Source organism: Calliphora vicina, chromosome 5 (assembly GCF_958450345.1).
Source record: "Calliphora vicina chromosome 5, idCalVici1.1, whole genome shotgun sequence".
Lineage (NCBI taxonomy): Eukaryota > Metazoa > Arthropoda > Insecta > Diptera > Calliphoridae > Calliphora > Calliphora vicina.
This window is the reverse complement of record NC_088784.1, coordinates 29,614,261-29,633,400: the sequence shown is the minus strand read 5'-3', so window position 1 is coordinate 29,633,400 and position 19,140 is coordinate 29,614,261. Positions and strand designations below refer to the sequence as shown.

Here is a 19,140-nt window from a genome sequence, read left to right as displayed (position 1 = left end):
TAGTACTACACCAGTATCAATGAGTTTTTATGGTCTCCACCAGGGTTTATCGAAATTAAGACACGCGGTTAGTTAAAGGACGTAGAAAAAGAACCGAGAACGAGACGCAAAATTGTCGAAGCCAACTAGCCTGATTGCCCTTAAGAAATACAGCCCAATTATGAATAAAAATTCCACGGGAGTTTTTTCCCTTTTCCATTTTTCCTATTCAAATTCAATGGGAAAAAAACTTCCGGGGATTTTTTAATTGGGCTGATAATGACAATGACGTGCGAATTGATAATCAACCCAGACCTACTATGCGACTGCCGCGTAGAGTTAAGCAAACAGTTTTCTAAGTATTCTGGCGCAACTCCTATTTAGGCTAGGGCTGAGGGGCAGCCATTCTTTAAGCCGCTCTCTTGGGTCAATTTTAAAGCTGGTCTCGTTTTGATACGCAACTCCTATTTAGGTTAGGGTCCGTGGGCAGCCGCTCTCTTAGGTCAGTTTTAAAGCTGGTCTCGTTTTGATACTTAAGAAGTAAACAGCCGGTCTCTCATTCGACTCCCGTTATTTCCATATTGAACCAACCAGATTCTCTTATGAAGGAATGGATGTGTTTAACCTGATTATCACCATGTCCACAGACCCATGCATTTGTTATCCTAAAATTATTTAAGCTATCTTAAACCAACCACCTGCAGAAGGAGATTTGGGGAAACCTAAATTATCTAAAGGCGTTCACAAGGCATTCTCTAAACAAGAATGCAAGCCTAAAAGCAGCATTAACCCGTACCGACAAAGGATCGGTAAAAATACCGGTTTTGGAAGCTGTTAGCTTGAAAACTCAGGCTACAGCTAACCAAGTACCGACCGTGGGCAAGGAAACAGCGAACCTGATTTTGGGTACCCAAGCTTCACCTGTCCCTGCCAATGAAAGAATTGCGAACAAGTTTTCGGGTTCCCTAGCTGTGCATCCTGCCAAACAGGGCGACAAGAATCTCACCAGGTACGTGGCACCAGTCAGAAGGTAATTTTTAAAACGGCGAGCCGCCGAAAAATTTATTGACCGACTAGGTAAAAAGCCTACCGAATCCTTTTTGTCCGATGATTTATCATCGCTTAATTGAGCAAAGACCATCTTAGCTGATCTGCACAATCCTCCCCTCGCGTCAAGAACCCGCCTAAACGGCAACGTACTGAGGAGGAGATATAAGAGCAGAGCCAGAAGCCCATAACGAAACGTCCCAAACCCCAACGATCGTTTGATCTGTCAATGAGGTAGTCAAAATTCATCTTGTTCGTGCTGTCATCGATCGGAGCGACACAGATTACTCCATATCTCATGCAAACTGAGATATGGTGCTCAGAAAACGGATGAGAGTGTTCAGAGTTAGGTCTTTGATAGGAGAGTTACAGTGACAAAATTGCATAGGCTAAAGGAAGATTTTATCCGATAATCTTTAATAAAGAATCCACCACCGACCCTCTTGGAGCCATTAGTTATATACATAGTTCGTTCAGCCACATATCCCTATTCGGAATAATTGTGTAAAAATACATGTCAAAGAATGGTCTTGGAAAATGCAGTAATCAGCATTACTATGTGGAGTAGTCTAATATTTTAAATTGTCCAAAGTCCTTAACCGAAGAGTTGAAAGCCACATGTATCACCATCAAGTCAATCGGTATACAGTTTAGTTTAGTAAATAGAGCTTTTGGAGGAGTAGACCTTATCAGAATGGAAATAGACTTTCACTCCTGTTTAACTACTACTTCTCTAAATTCCCCGCACCACCACAAGGAATGTTAGAAATTTTGTATGCAGACGAGTGAAATATTAAGGAGAAGGGTCACAGCGGTGATAAGACCCCATTCACATTATGCAATTAGTTGCGCAAGGCATCTGCGCCATATTTTTGTTTGTTTATGTCAGAGGTAAGGTCGGGTTAAGGATAATTTTTCAAATTTGAGTACAGAAGTGCTTGCACACGGCGGTCTGGTGAATTGAATCGAATGAAGTAAAGCATTTTATTGAGTCTATCTTTTTACATGGAAGAATGAGATATAAAATCGACATTTTGGTGTTTAAAAATCTTAAATCCTATTGCTCGATGAATAATCATACAACTTCTTCACTTTTGAATACAATAGCTATTTTTTAGCAATGGTAACACTAAACAAAACGCTAGAAATTCCTCTAAATTGTTTTCAAAATCGCAAGTTTGACGAAGATTAGCTTAGTTATCATCACTGTCAGTAACAAACAGCTGGCAGACTGCAAAAAAGTCACCTTTTATTATTTATGTTTTTGATGGAAAAAAACAATCAATTTGGTTTTATTAATTAAAAATCGAAATAAATAACAAATCTTTGCTCTATTAAAGTAATAATAAACTTCAACCATGGAGGATGAATTACCTAAAGAGTTTGACTTAATAGTCATTGGTACAGGTAAGTAAAAATAAGAATAATTTAACATCCACAATCGAACAACGATGAATCATTTATGTGTTTTTTTTTTCTTTACAGGTTTTCCAGAATCTTGTGTGGCAGCCGCCGCAAGTAGAATTGGAAAAACAGTGCTGCATATAGATCCCAATGAATATTATGGTGGCTCATGGGCATCATTTAATTTAGATGCATACAATACATTCCTACATCAGTCACAAGACTGTGGTAACAATAATGAAATCCGTAACACTAAATGTGAATGGCATATACCAGCTGAAGTGGAGGACGTGGCAGAAAGTCCCGAGGAAAATGAAAATGTCAATCTAACAGATGACATGAAATCAAAAACCCAGGAACAGTGGTCTGTGGATAAACTGATGAAATTGTCTAGAAAATTCAATTTGGACTTGTGTCCAAAGATTCTTTATTCTTCGGGTGCTTTGGTACAGCTGTTGATATCCTCAAATATTTGTCGTTATGCTGAGTTTAGAGCGGTAGATCGCATTTGTACCCAATTCCAAGGACAACTATTAAATGTGCCCTGTTCACGCAGTGATGTTTTCAATACAAAAGACTTGAATATAGTAGAAAAACGTTTACTAATGAAATTTCTCACATTGTGTCTGACCTTTGGCGAAGACAAATGTGAAGAAGATACTTCGGAATTTAGAGGCAAAACATTTGCAGAATATTTGCGTGCCCAAAAAGTTACAGAGAAAATCAATAAATGTGTTATGCAAGCCATAGCTATGGCCAATGAGGAGACACCCTTCGAAGTGGGGATGGAACGTACTAAAAAGTTTCTACAAAGTCTGGGACGTTACGGTAATACACCGTTCATATTTCCCATGTATGGTTGTGGAGAAATTCCGCAATGTTTCTGCAGACTATGCGCTGTCTTTGGTGGTATTTACTGTTTGAAGCGTCAAATTACTGCTGTTGACATGGATGAAGCTTTAAAAACGGTGTCCATAGAAGTAGATGGACAACAGCGAATACAGGCTAAACATGTAGTTTGCTCTTCTAACAATATGCCAGCGCAGCTGAGAAACGCCAATCCAAAGAATTATTTATCGAGAGCAATATTTTTGGCTTCATCGCCATTGGGTAATGAGGCTCTTAATAATGGAGGAGGTGGTGTTAATCTATTGAGGCTGATTGATAGTGATGGCAAACGCGAAGCTGTACTTATACAATTATCTCACTATTCGGGAACATGTCCCAAAGGATTGTGTAAGTTTTCTACAACAAATTTTCCAACGGAATTAATTTTATTTTTGCCAAATACGTACATTTTTATATGGAATATTATTTGGTTATCACTAAAAGCTAAAATTATACATACAAAATTGCTGAGTTATTGATAACTGAAAAAATTTTCCATAGAAAATTCTTCAGTTATCGATAACAGTAAAAATTTTCTATAGAAAATTCTTCAGTTATCGATAACAGTAAAAAATTTCTATAGAAAATTCTTCAGTTATCGATAACAGTAAACATTTTTTATAGAAAATTTTTCAGTTATTGATAACAGTAAAAATTTTCTATAGAAATTCTTCAGTTATCGATAACAGTAAAAATTTTCTATAGAAAATTCTTCAGTTATCGATAACAGTAAAAATTTTCTATAGAAAATTCTTCAGTTATCGATAACAGTAAAAATTTTCTATAGAAAATTCTTCAGTAATCGATAACAGTAAAAATTTTCTATAGAAAATTCTTCAGTTATCGATAACAGTAAAAATTTTCTATAGAAAATTCTTCAGTTATCGATAACAGTAAGAATTTTCTATAGAAAATTCTTCAGTTATCGATAACAGTAAAAATTTTCTATAGAAAATTCTTCAGTTATCGATAACAGTAAAAATTTTCTATAGAAAATTCTTCAGTTATCGATAACAGTAAAAATTTTCTATAGAAAATTCTTCAGTTATCGATAACAGTAAAAATTTTCTATAGAAAATTCTTCAGTTATCGATAACAGTAAAAAATTTCTATAGAAAATTCTTCAGTTATCGATAACAGTAACAATTTTCTATAGAAAATTCTTCTGTTATCGATAACAGTAAAAATTTTCTATAGAAAATTCTTCAGTTATCAATAACAGCAAAATTGCTTGAATATCAGATTTAATGAAAAATATAACATTTTGCCTCGCCGCAGGCAATTTTCGGAAAACAAATATTGAAAATTCCCCTTTTATTTTATTGCAGACATTTTCCACTTAACAACTCCAGCTCTCTCCGATCAGCCCAGTTTAGATTTGGAACCTTTTGTTCAACAAGTATTCAATAGCACTACGCCTACAACACCTAAACTATTATACTCCTCTTACTTCTCAATATCCAGTTACGAATTGGAAAATAATTTATCGTCTCTAATCTATAATACAGCACCACCATACTATGAGCTAGACTATGATTTATCTATTGATAATGTCCGTGGAATTTTCTCTAAATTATATGAAAATGCTGAATTTCTTCCAAGAGCTCCCGATCCAGAAGAGATTGTTATCGAAGGAGAAGATCCTAAGGCGTTGAGTGAACAGCAATTGCCCGATGATTTGCGTGAACAATTGAGAGAATTGGAAACATTTACCGAACAAATGGAAATAGAAGAGGGCTCTGAAATGGCGGCAAGTGAGCAGATGATTTCGGAATAGAAAGAGATACAGCTAATACACGATTAAACAATATAATAAATATTGTAACGATTTTTCTATTTAACCAGCATTATTTTAAAGCTTAAAATACTATAAACACGGCATATTTTTACTAAATATATTACGTAACGAATAAAGCACTTTATTATATGTGATTATCTAAACTAAAATTACTGGTTTTAATTGCAATAAAGATATTTCCTTAAGTTAAAATGCAAATAAAAATTTAGTGTTCTATTCATATTTTAGCATAGATATTTATTTTTTATTTGAGTTTTTGTAAGCTTGTAGCTAATTGTCTATTATAATAATCCTCTAACATAAAAAATAATTTAAAATCTTCAAAAAAAATAAATTACAAACACAGGAAAACAGATAGTTTGTGAAATGAAATTACAGAAATGCCAACATTTAAGTCACTTTAACTAACAACTAAATAAACTGCTTAAAAGAAACGCCACTGTTTATTCTTCTCTTTATCACGAAATAAGGATTTACATCAATTTCAGGGTTTCCATAGCCTGGGTAATACGTTGAATTTCACTTTCCGACTGTTGTAATTTTTCTGTATTAGCAGTTTGTACTTCAGCTGGTACCTTGGTGGCATAATCACTAGCTTCCATGGCCTGTTTCAATTTACCAACAGTTTGTTCCAATTGCACCTGTTTCTTTTGCAATTTGGCGATTTCTTTGTCCGCTTCAATCAGACCCTTGAGCAGCAAATGAACTTCACATTGACCCGAAACGGTAAGAATAGCACAACCAGCCGGTGGTGTGTTATCGAATTCAATTTTGGAACAGTAAGAAATGGTAGACAAATCGCTGGCATATTTCTTCAGAATATCATTAGGTTGAGAGTCGGTGCAGACAATATAGGCTTCAGTTTTGGTTTTGTTGGGCAAGTTGTAATCAGAACGAGCTGAACGTATGATACGAGCAGTCTTTTGCATGAAATCAACATCCTTTTCAACTTGTTCGTTGCGCCAAGTGGTATTCGCTGGAAGATAATAAACAATAGAGTTTTACAGAAAGTTAAAAAATTATATTACAAGTTTCCATTTACCTGGATAAGCAGCCACACATATACTGGGTGTGGTATCAGCTCTGGGCAAACGTTGATACAATTCTTCCGAAATGAAAGGCATAAATGGTGACAGCAATTTCAAACCCAAATCTAAGCAAGCAAACAAAGCTTTACGTGCAGAGGCCTTTTGGTCGTCAGTACCATTTTGGAAGATGGGTTTCAAGCACTCCAAATACACATCGCACAAATCGTATAACCAAAAACTATAGCAGGCACTGGTGGCCGCCGCAAAATCGTATTGTTCAAACCCATTATTACAAATCTCAATGGCAGCAGCCAAGCGCGAGAGAATCCAAACATCCATGTTGTTTTCACTGCCACTCAGTTGCAAATCAGATGAGTATTTTTCATCACCGCCAAAGTACATGAGGGCAAATTTAGTGGCATTCCACAATTTGTTACAGAAGAAACGATAACCCAATACACGATTAATATCCAAGTTAATATCACGTGCTTGAGTAATGTAGGCACACAAGGCAAAACGTAAAGCATCTGAACCACATTCTGGTATACCATTGGGATAGTCTTGTTTCTGGCCTGCCTTGGCCTTTTCAATTTCACGAGGATCCAAATTAGAGTTAACCAATTGGGCGTGCAGACCCTCCAATGTTATGCCGTGTATAACATCCATGGGATCAATGACATTACCCAATGATTTGGACATTTTACGACCGTGAGCATCACGCACCATGGGATGCAGATAAACCTCTTTGAAGGGCAATTTTCCTAGCAACTTTTGGCCAAAGAAGACCATACGGGCCACCCAGAAGAATAGAATATCATGACCGGTTTCCAAAAGGGTTGTGGGATAGAAGGCTTCCATATCGGCAGTATTATCGGGCCAGCCAAATACTGAGAAGGGGAAGAGGCCAGAACTGAACCAAGTATCTAAGACATCTTCATCTTGGTTTAGTTTAATTTTGCTAGCATCCACATTGAATCTTTCGGCAGCTTTAGTTAAAGCTTCTTCGGCAGTACGAGCAACAATCCAATAGGCTTCATCGTCAGACTGAAAGAAAATACAAAAATTCAATAAAAACAATTCAACAGGAAAAATAAAAAAAATTCTACAGAAAACGTTTGCTGTTAGCGATAACTCAACAATTTTCTATAGAAAATTTTTGCTGTTATCGATAACTCAACAATTTTCTATAGAAAATGTTTGCTGTTATCGATAACTCAACAATTTTCTATAGAAAATGTTTGCTGTTATCGATAACTCAACAATTTTCCATAGAACATTTTTGCTGTTATCGATAACTCAACAATTTTCTATAGAACATTTTTGCTGTTATCGATAACTCAACAATTTTCTATAGAACATTTTTGCTGTTATCGATAACTCAACAATTTTCTATAGAACATTTTTGCTGTTATCGATAACTCGACAATTTTCTATAGAACATTTTTGCTGTTATCGATAACTCAACAATTTTCTATAGAACATTTTTGCTGTTATCGATAACTCAACAATTTTCTATAGAACATTTTTGCTGTTATCGATAACTCAACAATTTTCTATAGAAAATTTTTGCTGTTATCGATAACTCAACAATTTTCTATAGAAAATGTTTGCTGTTATCGATAACTCAACAATTTTCTATAGAAAATGTTTGCTGTTATCGATAACTCAACAGTTTTCTATAGAAAATTGTTGCTGTTATCGATAACTCAACAGTTTTCTATAGAAAATTGTTGCTGTTATCGATAACTCAACAGTTTTCTATAGAAAATTGTTGCTGTTATCGATAACTCAACAGTTTTCTATAGAAAATTGTTGCTGTTATCGATAACTCAACAGTTTTCTATAGAAAATTTTTGCTGTTATCGATAACTAAACATTTTTCTATAGAAAATTTTTGCTGTTATCAATAACTCAACATCTTTCTATAGAAAAATGTTGTTATTGTCGATTATCATGCAATATTTTAAATAAATTTAAATATTACCACAGAAATCTTTTAAAAGCCAGACATGTAATTACACTCAAATATTAAAAACAGTTTTAGACAAGTAAAATTTACAAACAAACTTACCGAACCAGATTGTATGGAGGGATCAGTGAATGTAACATGATAAGCAGGAATACGATGACCCCACCACAATTGACGCGACACACACCAATCACGAATGCCATCCATCCAGTGGTACCAAGTCTTAGTGTGATGTTCGGGTATAATTTTGAGTTCACCGGAACGTACAGCTTCAGTGGCCTTTTCAGCCATTTCAGAGCATTTCACATACCTTAACAACAAATACATGAATAATTTCTAAACAAATATTCAATTCCAAAAATAATAACTTACCATTGTGGTTTAATCATGGGCTCTACCACATCCTTAGAACGTGAACAGAATGGCACCACCATGGGATTGTTAACAGTTTCCCTGTACAGACCCAATTCTTGCAATTTAACAAGAATTTGTTTGCGGCAAGTGAATCTCTTCATGCCTGTAAACTCGCCGTAATCACCAATAATATAACCATCATCATTAAAGATGGTGATGAAGGGTAAATTGCAACGTTTACCTACATCATAATCGTTAGGATCATGGGCTGGAGTAATTTTAACAGCGCCTGTACCGAAATTCATATCAACAAATTCATCACAAACAATGGGCAAACGTCTGTCGCAGAATGGATGCTTCACAAATTTGCCTTGCAAATGTTTGTAGCGTTCATCATTGGGATGAACAGCCACGGCAGTATCACCCAACATGGTTTCAATACGTGTAGTGGCCACAATAATCTCTTCATCAGAGTCCTCAACTTTGTAGGCAAATTTCACGAGGACACCAAATTCCACCTTTTCATCGTAGCCGGGTATGGAGAAAAAGGTGCGGCCAGGAATATCAATTTTATCTACTTCAATATCGGAGATAGCTGAGCGTAAAGCACAAGACCAGTTAACCAAACGAGAGCTGCGATAAATGCTGCCATCTTCATGAAGACGTACAAAAGCCTCTGTAACAGCTTTGCATAGCTTAGGATCCATCGTAAAGGCCACACGGCTCCAATCGTAGGAAGAACCCAAACGTCTTAATTGATCATAAATGCGACCACCCTTCTCGCGACGCCAATCCCAAATTCTTTCAATGAATTTTTCACGTCCCAAATCGTGACGTGTGAGTTTCTCATCACGCCATAACAATTTTTCTACCACTACTTGTGTGGCAATACCAGCATGATCACAGCCAGGCACCCAAAGTGTGGTTTTGCCCTTCATGCGGTTGTAACGAGTGATGCAATCTTCAATGGCATTGGTGAGAGCATGACCCAAATGCAGAGAACCGGTAACATTTGGTGGTGGAATGACCATGACGAAATTTCCATTAGGATTTGGATCGGAAATGCTGGAGCGCTGAAATTGTTGTAAAATACAATTAGAAATTAAAAAAAATTAAATTGGAGCAGTGGTCGGCACAAACAAAATATGCTACATTAGTAATATGTATGTATTTTTAATGCACAATCTCCAAATTGCTTATCTATCAGTTTAACGAGTTTCGTTTATATTCGTGTGTTGTAGCCGACCACATACATACAATATGCTTACCACTTGTGGTAAAGGGTATAAAAAGGAACGATTGTAATTGTGAACAAGCGACATTGATAGAAAGATAAATAAATAACCTTGATTACAATATTACAAATATCGATTTGCGTACAAGTGGTCTCCCCAATGCCATAGACTTTTACACAACAAAACCTTAAACAAAATTCCACAAAAAAATACAACTTTTTTTTTTGTATTTTTTTCTTGTTTTTGTTTTTTTAAAGTGTAAAAAAATCAGAGTGTAATTTTCGATTTTTTTTAAATGATACCCTCATTGTTAGTTAAAAAAAAATAATTTTTTTTTAATTTTTTAAAAATTGTTTTTTTATTAGTGAAAAAAAAACAATGGAAACTTTTCCAAATATTTCATTAGTGGCCCAAAATTTAAAATATTTTTTTAAAATTAATTTTTTTTTAGTATTTTACTTGTATAGTTTTATTTATATAAATTAACTGAAAAACAAACAACATAATTAATTATATTCTGAAAAAAGGGAACAAAATTATAAATATTCACTATTTCGCTACTGACAAAACAATTGAAACTTTTAAACTTTTGCAAGAAAGAAGTGTAAAATGAAAATAATATTTAAAATAATGATGTAAAAAGCATCCTGTTTACAGTTATTTTATTTTTAAATTCTGGTAATTTATCACAATTTTTGGAATATTTGGAAAAGTTTCCATTGTTTTGTCAACCACTGTATGTACGTCGACTTAGTAATCCAATAATCAAAAAAGGCCAAACATCGAGATTATCCTGGTTTTTTCCTTATATCTCAGCCATTTGTGGCCCGATTTTCTCGATTTTAAATAGCAATATGCATCATTGTACAATTAAAGCTAGGACTATCAGATGATACAACATTCCGGACTATTGTTGGATGATCAATAGATCATATTGTCAGGGTTTCAACGCCACAGAATGAACAGGTTGTTTCGACAATAACCACACGGATGAAATTATATCAGTGGTTGTAAGGATAACTTAGGATATCTTTTTCATCCTCAGGGGAATAATATGACTTAATGATTAGGATTATTCCAATATTTTTCATAGTTGAAGGAATTCACAAATGGCCCATTGGAGTGGAAGTGTAGTAAAAAAATAAATTTTTTAAAGCTCTAATAATGCAATCGGCCTAATCCAAAACAAACCGAATATTTATAAATGCACTATTAATTTCCAAGAAAATTTAATTATAAGGAGATTGAATACACCTTGCAATAAAATATAAGTTTTTATATTCTATTTATTCAATATATATTCCCCCTTTTCTCATTTTTAATATTCAAATTCAATGGGAAAAAACTCCCGGGGGACAAACTCCCGCGGAATTTTTTATTCATAACTGGGCTGATTATGTTCTCCATTAAAATTCCATAATCTTTGTTTCATTTGTAAAAATTTCGATTTTCATATTTGGCCAAATATTGACGGGTATTAGGCCGATTTTTGTCCTAATCCGAAAACGAATATTCAGTCAGTTTCTGATAATTTCAGTTATACTATTTCGAAAAAAATCGAATGATTGATTAATCTGTTCTAATACAACTCCTAAGTCATTCAGATGTTTTGTAACAAACTAGCTGACTAAATTGGCTTTGTGGTCATAAGTAATACTTTTGGATTGTTATTTTATTTTAAAGGTTCTATATCCTAGTTTTCCTAATTTAAAATTAATGATATTCTCACTTATAGAACAGAAGATACCAACAAATCTGCCGGGTTCTCTTTTTTAATTTTAAACTTTCAAAGCAATTGATTCAGCGGTTTAAATGTTAATTGACTGAAATAAAAAACACTAGTTTCATATTTCGGGTAAAAACTAAACTTCACAGAAATACTCCTCAAGGTCCATAAAACTTAGACATATACCTATTTGAGTTTATCGATTTCGAACAAACAACTATCTTTCATTAGTAATCTTAATACTTACTCCATATTCTGGTTTGAAAAATCCTTGTTTTTCCCACCAACTATACCACTGAGCCTCAACATAGCCGGGGCTATAAGCATCAGGCAATGAGCCAGAGAGATCTTTCATTTCACCGGGAGCAGTGTTGGCAGTGTATACCGCAGCCTCCTTCACTTCTTTGGCCTTTTTCTAAAAAAAAAATAGAAAGTAAATAAATAACAAAAAACAATACAATTAAACTTTCACTAAATAATTTAACAAAATACAAACAATAAACCATAACAATTGTAACTAATTATTTATTATTTTACTGTGATTATAAAGCACGATATTTGTGTACAAACACCTCCGTCAACACCAACCCCTTCATAAAATCTATCACTTCCAACAACAAAGCTAGTCTATGTACTACATATTTCTAACCTTACTTCTTTTATTCGTCATACTCATAATCCGGAAATTGCATTTACTTATTTACCTCAGGCTTTTCCTTCTTTTCTGTGGCCGCTGGAGCAGCAGTTGCTTTCTTATCCAATTTTGCTTGAAGTTTAGCTAATTTTTCTGCTTTTTTAGCTTCCTTTTCCAATTGTTTGGCCGTTTTTGGTGGTTCACCAGCAACAGGGGCTTCGCCATTTACAGCAGGCTGTTGTTCTTCAGGCATTTCGGCAATAAATTCTTTAAATACTGTTTTTACTTATAAAATATGCTTAGTTCTTTAGGAATTAATTGAACAATAATTTTTTGCAATCACTTTTGCTGCACTAGAGCAATTTATCTGACGAAATATTATGGAAAACGTGTGCAAGTGCCACGAATTTTGTGTTGTGGTGACCGATGTGAACAAAACATACTTTTGAAACATACTTTTTTTCAGAGATGTATAAAATAGTATGCCGTACCATTGTAAAATACTACTTTTTTATAAAGCGTAGTATAGTTAAAAAAGTATATTAAATTCAGTTTCAGTTTGTTCCTGCAACAATGTTGCCAATAGATTTTTTGTAAATACTTATGAAAGCTAATTTTAAGTACACTGCCCAAAAATGTAATAGTTTAATTAATATTTGACATATTTAAAATTTTATTCAAATTTCTTGCTTAGAGTCATAACGGTACATACAGGTTATATCTATTTATTTACAGTATTATAAAAAAACATTACTAGCCCAATTAACGTACATATATCACAAAGACTTATTCCTGAATGCAGATTTTCATCAACCGACCCTCAGCAACCCATTTTTTAAGACGAGATGTTAGTTAGTATTTTGTATTTGAATCCAAATATCAATATTTATTTATTTATTTATTTTTATTGATTTCAATACATAAAAGCCTTCGTGGCCAATTATATTTATAAATATTTATATAATATATAATATAAAAATAAAAAAATATTTACCTATTATTATGAAATTGTTTCTATATTTTTTAAAATATATTTCATACCGCTTTGTCATTATGATGTCCCTATCCACCCATTTTTTTAAATATTAGTCGTCAACAAATTTTGTTATATTTGTCTTCATTTGACATTAAAAATACCAATAATTAGTTAGTTTTTATTTAACAACCAAAATATGCACTAAAAATAATTTGTATGGCAGAACAACGTCAGCTAGTAATTATATTATGTATATTAAATAATTTATTTATATATAAAATAAATGTATATAGCATTGATATTATAAAAAGAAATAAAAAATCTATTTTTTTCTTTGTCAATTGTAGTCGAAAAAATTTTAATTCTGTTCTATTACACAATCAGGGCTATTGCTGTTCTCACTTTCACCATTCACAATATTTTTGGAAGCATAATTACAACAATATTATGTAATTTCCTCAGCATTTCTAATTATAAATGTTTACACGTGATTTTTTAACCTTTATTATATAATTTTAGAAACTTTATTTAATATAAATATTGTTGCAATTATGCTTCCAAAAATACGGTGAATGGTGAAAGTGAGATCAGGAATAGTCCTGAATATTTTGTTTAAGTTTTACTTTTATACTAGTTTTTAAATTTCCGTTCCGTAGAAAAAATAGTTAAATCGAGCAAGCTTTTCAAGAGAAAATATTTTTCTCTAAAAAATTTCTAAATAAAACATTTTTAAATGAAAATTGTATTGTTGTGTAATTTTATAGTTGTTAAAAATAAAAAAGTTTTAAACTAATAAGATTTTTTGAACTGTTTACTGTTTTGTTGTAAAAATTGCTGGACATTATTTCTTAAAAAAAATTTTGAACAATTATTACGCAATATATGTGAAAATAAATGTTTTTGGCGTCCACACGTGAACATATGGTGTTGCGAGTTTTTTTTTTAAGTCGATTTTCAATGTTGCCTACTCTAATATTTTTTTAAAAAGAACAGAAACAAATGGGTTATGAAACAAATTTCTGAAATATGGCAATGCTAAAACCCAGACAAATTAATTGGAATTGTTGAAAGTTTCAACACACATGTCTGTATAATGGTAAGTAAATTAATTTGTTATTTTTTATAAACTATCTAATATAATTTATTTATTGCAGGCATACGGTCATCCATTGTATTTTTTCAATCTTCAAGAGTCATTGATGGATTACTCAACGTAAGAGCCAAGGAATGGGGTGGGCAAATATATATATTTGGCTCTGCCCGTATTCTTAGCCCCATCCTTTAAATATTTGTTTTAGCCAAGGAATGGGGTGGGCAAATATATATATTTGGCTCTGCCCGTACTCTCAGCCCCATCCTTTAAATATTTGTTTTAGCCAAGGAATGGGGTGGGCGAATATATATATTTGGCTCTGCCCGTACTCTCAGCTCCATCCTTTAAATATTTGTTTTAGCCAAGGAATGGGGTGGGCAAATATATATATTTGGCTATGCCCGTACTCTCAGCTCCATCCTTTAAATATTTGTTTTAGCCAAGGAATGGGGTGGGCAAATATATATATTTGGCTATGCCCGTACTCTCAGCCCCATCCTTTAAATATTTGTTTTAGCCAAGGAATGGGGTGGGCAAATATATATATTTGGCTCTGCCCGTACTCTCAGCCCCATCCTTTAAATATTTGTTTTAGCCAAGGAATGGGGTGGGCAAATATATATATTTGGCTCTGCCCGTACTCTCAGTCCCATCCTTTAAATATTTGTTTTAGCCAAGGAATGGGGTGGGCAAATATATATATTTGGCTCTGCCCGTACTCTCAGCCCCATCCTTTAAATATTTGTTTTAGCCATGGAATGGGGTGGGCAAATATATATATTTGGCTCTGCCCGTACTCTCAGCCCCATCCTTTACATCGTAATCTTAAATGCAAACGGACGTAACTTCAGTTTAATTTTATACAAAAAACGTTAATCTATAGTAAAAAAGTATTCTTGGCAATTTTTTGTCATTTGAATTTCTTTAATAATAGGATTTTTGTGTGCTGGGGTCTATAAATTTGCATAAGCATGTAGTTTGATAAAAAGGACCATATTCAATCAAAAACTAGATTTTGAATTTTTGTGTAGTTACGTCCATTTGAATTTAAGGACAAAATATTTGTTTGATCCAAGGAATGGGGTGGGCTAATTATATATTTGGCTCTGCCCATACTCTCAGCCCCATCCTTTAAATATTTGGTTTTCGTCATCTAAAATGCAAAAGAGCGTACCATGATTTTTTTAAATTTTACAGTAGGCAAAAAATTAAAAGTATTGTGGACACAAATATGATTCTTTAATAAAGGTACAAATTGTGAAGACGTGTGTCTCGATGCGCTGTACCAATATCCATTGTAGACTTAATTTTGAATTTTTTGGTTACGCTCTTTTGCATTTCGGAAGATTTTCTACTGTTTGGCCGGCCAGTACTTATTTAACTTATGTGCCCGCCGTGTCATAGTATCAAACGTGATAATGGGTGTGTTCGTAAATGCAGTAAATTTGTGCATCGCTGATGCCACGACCTGCAAACTTTTGCAACATATAACAATGATGCATTGGTTGCACAAATTTGCGGCATCACTGCCAACAATTTGCATTAAAAAACGTTTGACGTAAAGCAATAATCGCAAATATGCTTTTTCGAACGCTAAACTTTTAATTTGCTGCAGTGATGCAATCATACTGAATTTACGAACACTCCCAACACGTCTTGCAACTGAAATGCAAAACCACGTAGCTAACATTTTTACTATTACACAGTAAAAACAAAAGATGTTACTTATACATTGAAAAATAAATGCAATCAATTGTCGCAGATTTAATAAATATAGAATCTGAAATAAAAATGTATTGACGAAATACGTTAAAAAACAAAAATAAGCTGTTCATATTTTAAAAAGCTTTAAAATATGAACATATTGGTTCTCTAAGTTAATTTTTTAGAGTACCCTATGGAAGTAAAAAGTGCTCATATTATTGCGAGTGCACTGTAATAGTTTTTTACCCTTCACCTTCGTGAGAAGGGTTTACATAAGTTTGTCATTCCGTTTGTAATTTCCACAATATAATTTGCCGACCCTATAAAGTATATATATTCTGGATCCTTATAAATAGCGGAGTCGATTAAGCCATGTCCGTCTGTCTGTTGAAATCAATTTTCGGAAGATCCCAGATATCTTCGGGATCCAAATCCTCAATAATTCTGTCAGGCATGCTTTCGAGAAGTTCCCTATTTAAAATCAGCATAATCGGTCCACAAACGGCTGATATATGAGGTAAAAAAAAGGAAAACCTCAATTTTTGACCTATATCTGGATTAATAAGTCATTAATATAATATAGATATTTCAAAGACCTTTGCAACGACGTACAGTATTGGCCATAACTAAAGCACCCCCTCAATAGATTTTTTCAAAACATAATTTTTTTTGATAAGAAATGCTTTTTTGAATTCTGATTTGTATATATTTTATTAACTTATATTGTTAATGTTCATATAACATTCATTTAGTAAAAGATAATTTTATGAACAATTAATTTAAAATGATAAATCATATAAAAACACAAAACGCAACGGACAAAATAAAAGCACCCCCTTATTAGATGTTTAATAATTTTACTACGTTACTGTATATTTGCATTGTCAATTGGCGGGACTGACAACGAATGGATTTAAAAATTCCAGAAGATAAAAATAAAGGAACGCGTAGTGTGTATAATTTAAGTTTTATACAGTTTATTGTAATAAAAACAATGCCATGGAAAAAGTACTCCAGTGAATTTAAAATTAAAGTTATTGAAGACTGGAAGACGGGTTTATCTCGACATGGATTGAGTAAATAATTTTCAATTAACAGATCAGTTTTTTTCAGGCTCATTTCAAAGTTTTTGCAGACTGGTCGCATATCAACGGTACATTCTGGAGGACGTCCGCGAAAAAAAACACGATATTATGATTCCTTGATCAAAAGAGCAATTCAAAAATATCCTATAGCATAATCTAGTCAAGTATGAACAAGTTTAAGATTATGCGTTAGCGAAAGAACAATCCGTTGAAGAGCAGTAGAAGTCGGATTATTCAGTTGACGACCAGCAAAAAAACCCATTATATCAGCTAAGAACAAGAAAGCTAGACTGGAGTTTGCCAAAGCGCACATCGACTAGTGTGTCAAAAAATGGTACTGTTCCCTAACGAATCCAAATACAACTTAAAAAGTTCCGCTAGAATAAGGCGTGTACGCAGACCAAAAGGAGAAAGACTGAATCCTAAGTATTGCAAAGGAACAACTAAACATGGAGGAGGCAATGTAATGGTCTGGGGTGTCTTTTCTGGTCAAGGAATTGGGCCAATTCATAAAATTAATGGATCATTAATCCATCCAATTAATTAATGGATCATTTCATGTACCGTGATATAATGATAGATGTAATGATGCCTTATGCCAGTGAAGAGATGCCACTTAAATGGAGCTTCCAACAGGATAAAGATCCTAAGCACACCTCCAAAATTTTTAAGACTTGGCTACAGAGCAATAAAATTCAAGTTATTCATTATACTCCTCAATCTCCCAATATCAATCCTATTGAGAACTTGAGGGATATTGTTAATATGAAAATAAAACGTGAAAATTGCCGAAATAAGGATCGGAAATTTTCACGATTTATTCCAAGCCGTTAAAATAGCCTGGGAAGGAATATTGCAAAACAAGATAAAAAACTTAATATTTTCTATGCCTAAGTGATGTGCTTGTGTCATCCAATGCAAAGGATTTGCAACAAAATAGTAATTAAAATTAGTGTTATATCCATCAAGGGATGCTTTAGTTTTGTCCGTTTAATTTTCTACCTTAAGATATTTTTTGATTTTATGTTACCACTTATGGAAAGATTAACTTTAAAAGTATTTGTTTATCAATAAAAACAAATGAAAATAATACATAATCGAAATTTAAAACTTTGTTTTTATAAAAGAAAATATAATATGAAAAAACTTCACTGAGGGGGTGCTTTATATAAGACCATGGTGAGTTGGACCTACAATGGGTCAAAATCGGAACAAATATTTTTTAACCCGGATTTTTTCACAAAAAAATAAAGAACGAAATTTTTTTTTTAAATTTAAAAAAAAAAAATTTAAATAACAATTAGAAAAAAAATTCCCAAAAATTAAAAAAAACCTGGAAAAAAAAAATGTTGTTTACCTAAAAATATTTAAAATTTGTATTTTAAAGTATAATTTGGTGAAAGGTATATAAGATTCGGCACAGCCGAATATAGCTCTCTTACTTCTTCATCTCTTTTATGTAATTATTTATTAGCCCTGAAAATTAATAATTATTTTTATATTGCGTAGATTTCCACACCACCTTAGAGGTACTACACATAGCGCGTTGCCAATTATTTTGTATGGCTGGCATCCCCAATAGGCCTACACCATTTGATTATATTTAAATACTAAATAAATTGATACTTATATAATAAATATTTATACATACAATAAATTTATAGGGTATAATTTAAACCCAATATTTCTAATTGAAACCCATTTTTAATGAATGTGCGTTTTATGTGTTAATTTTTTTTTATTATGTTTCTGATATCATGAAAAGCCATCATTTACTTATTATAAATTATTAGTGTATTTCATACAAAAAACATATATGTTTATATAGATAAAAAAAAATTATATACATATATATTTTTATACATTATAAGCTAAACTACGCAAATACACTAGATGGCTGTTTGGCATTTATATATTTTTAACACATTTTTAGGGTTTCAATTTTTTATTCATTTTTCATTCGGTTATATGCCATTCTTGTTTATATTAGATATCAGTTTTGTTAATACATTCATGCATATGTATATATTTTTAATCATTGTATATTTTTCGATATACTTCATCGAATTTTATAAACTAATATACATTTTAATTAAAAATGTTATTACTGCATATTTTGCATATATTGAAAGTGTTGTCATATATATATGTCGCACATTCTTTGCAAACTCTATATTTGCATAAGCTACATTTAGTTTTACTAATTTTAACATTTCCACA

The 19,140-nt window shown here is 32.8% G+C and overlaps 2 protein-coding genes across 2 annotated transcripts; one reads left to right on the top strand and one right to left on the bottom strand.

Moving 5' to 3' along the window:
* The first annotated feature begins 2,276 nt into the window (after positions 1-2,276).
* On the top strand, positions 2,277-5,320 carry Rep (Rab escort protein). The gene is made up of 3 exons (XM_065512403.1): positions 2,277-2,433; positions 2,512-3,666; positions 4,647-5,320. The coding sequence occupies exons 1-3, from the start codon at positions 2,385-2,387 to the stop codon at positions 5,093-5,095; spliced, it is 1,653 nt and encodes a 550-aa protein (XP_065368475.1). The 5' UTR covers positions 2,277-2,384; the 3' UTR covers positions 5,096-5,320.
* Positions 5,321-12,466, bottom strand: ValRS (Valyl-tRNA synthetase). Its single transcript, XM_065512402.1, has 6 exons — positions 12,133-12,466; positions 11,676-11,843; positions 8,486-9,540; positions 8,216-8,423; positions 6,159-7,188; positions 5,321-6,092 (listed from the first exon to the last, which is right to left on the bottom strand). The coding sequence occupies exons 1-6, from the start codon at positions 12,313-12,315 to the stop codon at positions 5,590-5,592; spliced, it is 3,147 nt and encodes a 1,048-aa protein (XP_065368474.1). The 5' UTR covers positions 12,316-12,466; the 3' UTR covers positions 5,321-5,589.
* Positions 12,467-19,140: the final 6,674 nt, after the last annotated feature.

Coding starts and splice junctions, on each gene's coding strand:
- Rep (XM_065512403.1), top strand. CDS start 2,385: ATGGAGGATGAATTACCTAAAGAGTTTGACTTAATAGTCATTGGTACA. Junction 2,434..2,511: donor CTTAATAGTCATTGGTACAG/GTAAGTAAAAAT, acceptor TTTTCTTTACAG/GTTTTCCAGAATCTTGTGTG. Junction 3,667..4,646: donor AACATGTCCCAAAGGATTGT/GTAAGTTTTCTA, acceptor ATTTTATTGCAG/ACATTTTCCACTTAACAACT.
- ValRS (XM_065512402.1), bottom strand. CDS start 12,315: ATGCCTGAAGAACAACAGCCTGCTGTAAATGGCGAAGCCCCTGTTGCT. Junction 11,844..12,132: donor AAAAGAAGGAAAAGCCTGAG/GTAAATAAGTAA, acceptor TTTTTTTTTTAG/AAAAAGGCCAAAGAAGTGAA. Junction 9,541..11,675: donor TTTTCAAACCAGAATATGGA/GTAAGTATTAAG, acceptor CAACAATTTCAG/CGCTCCAGCATTTCCGATCC.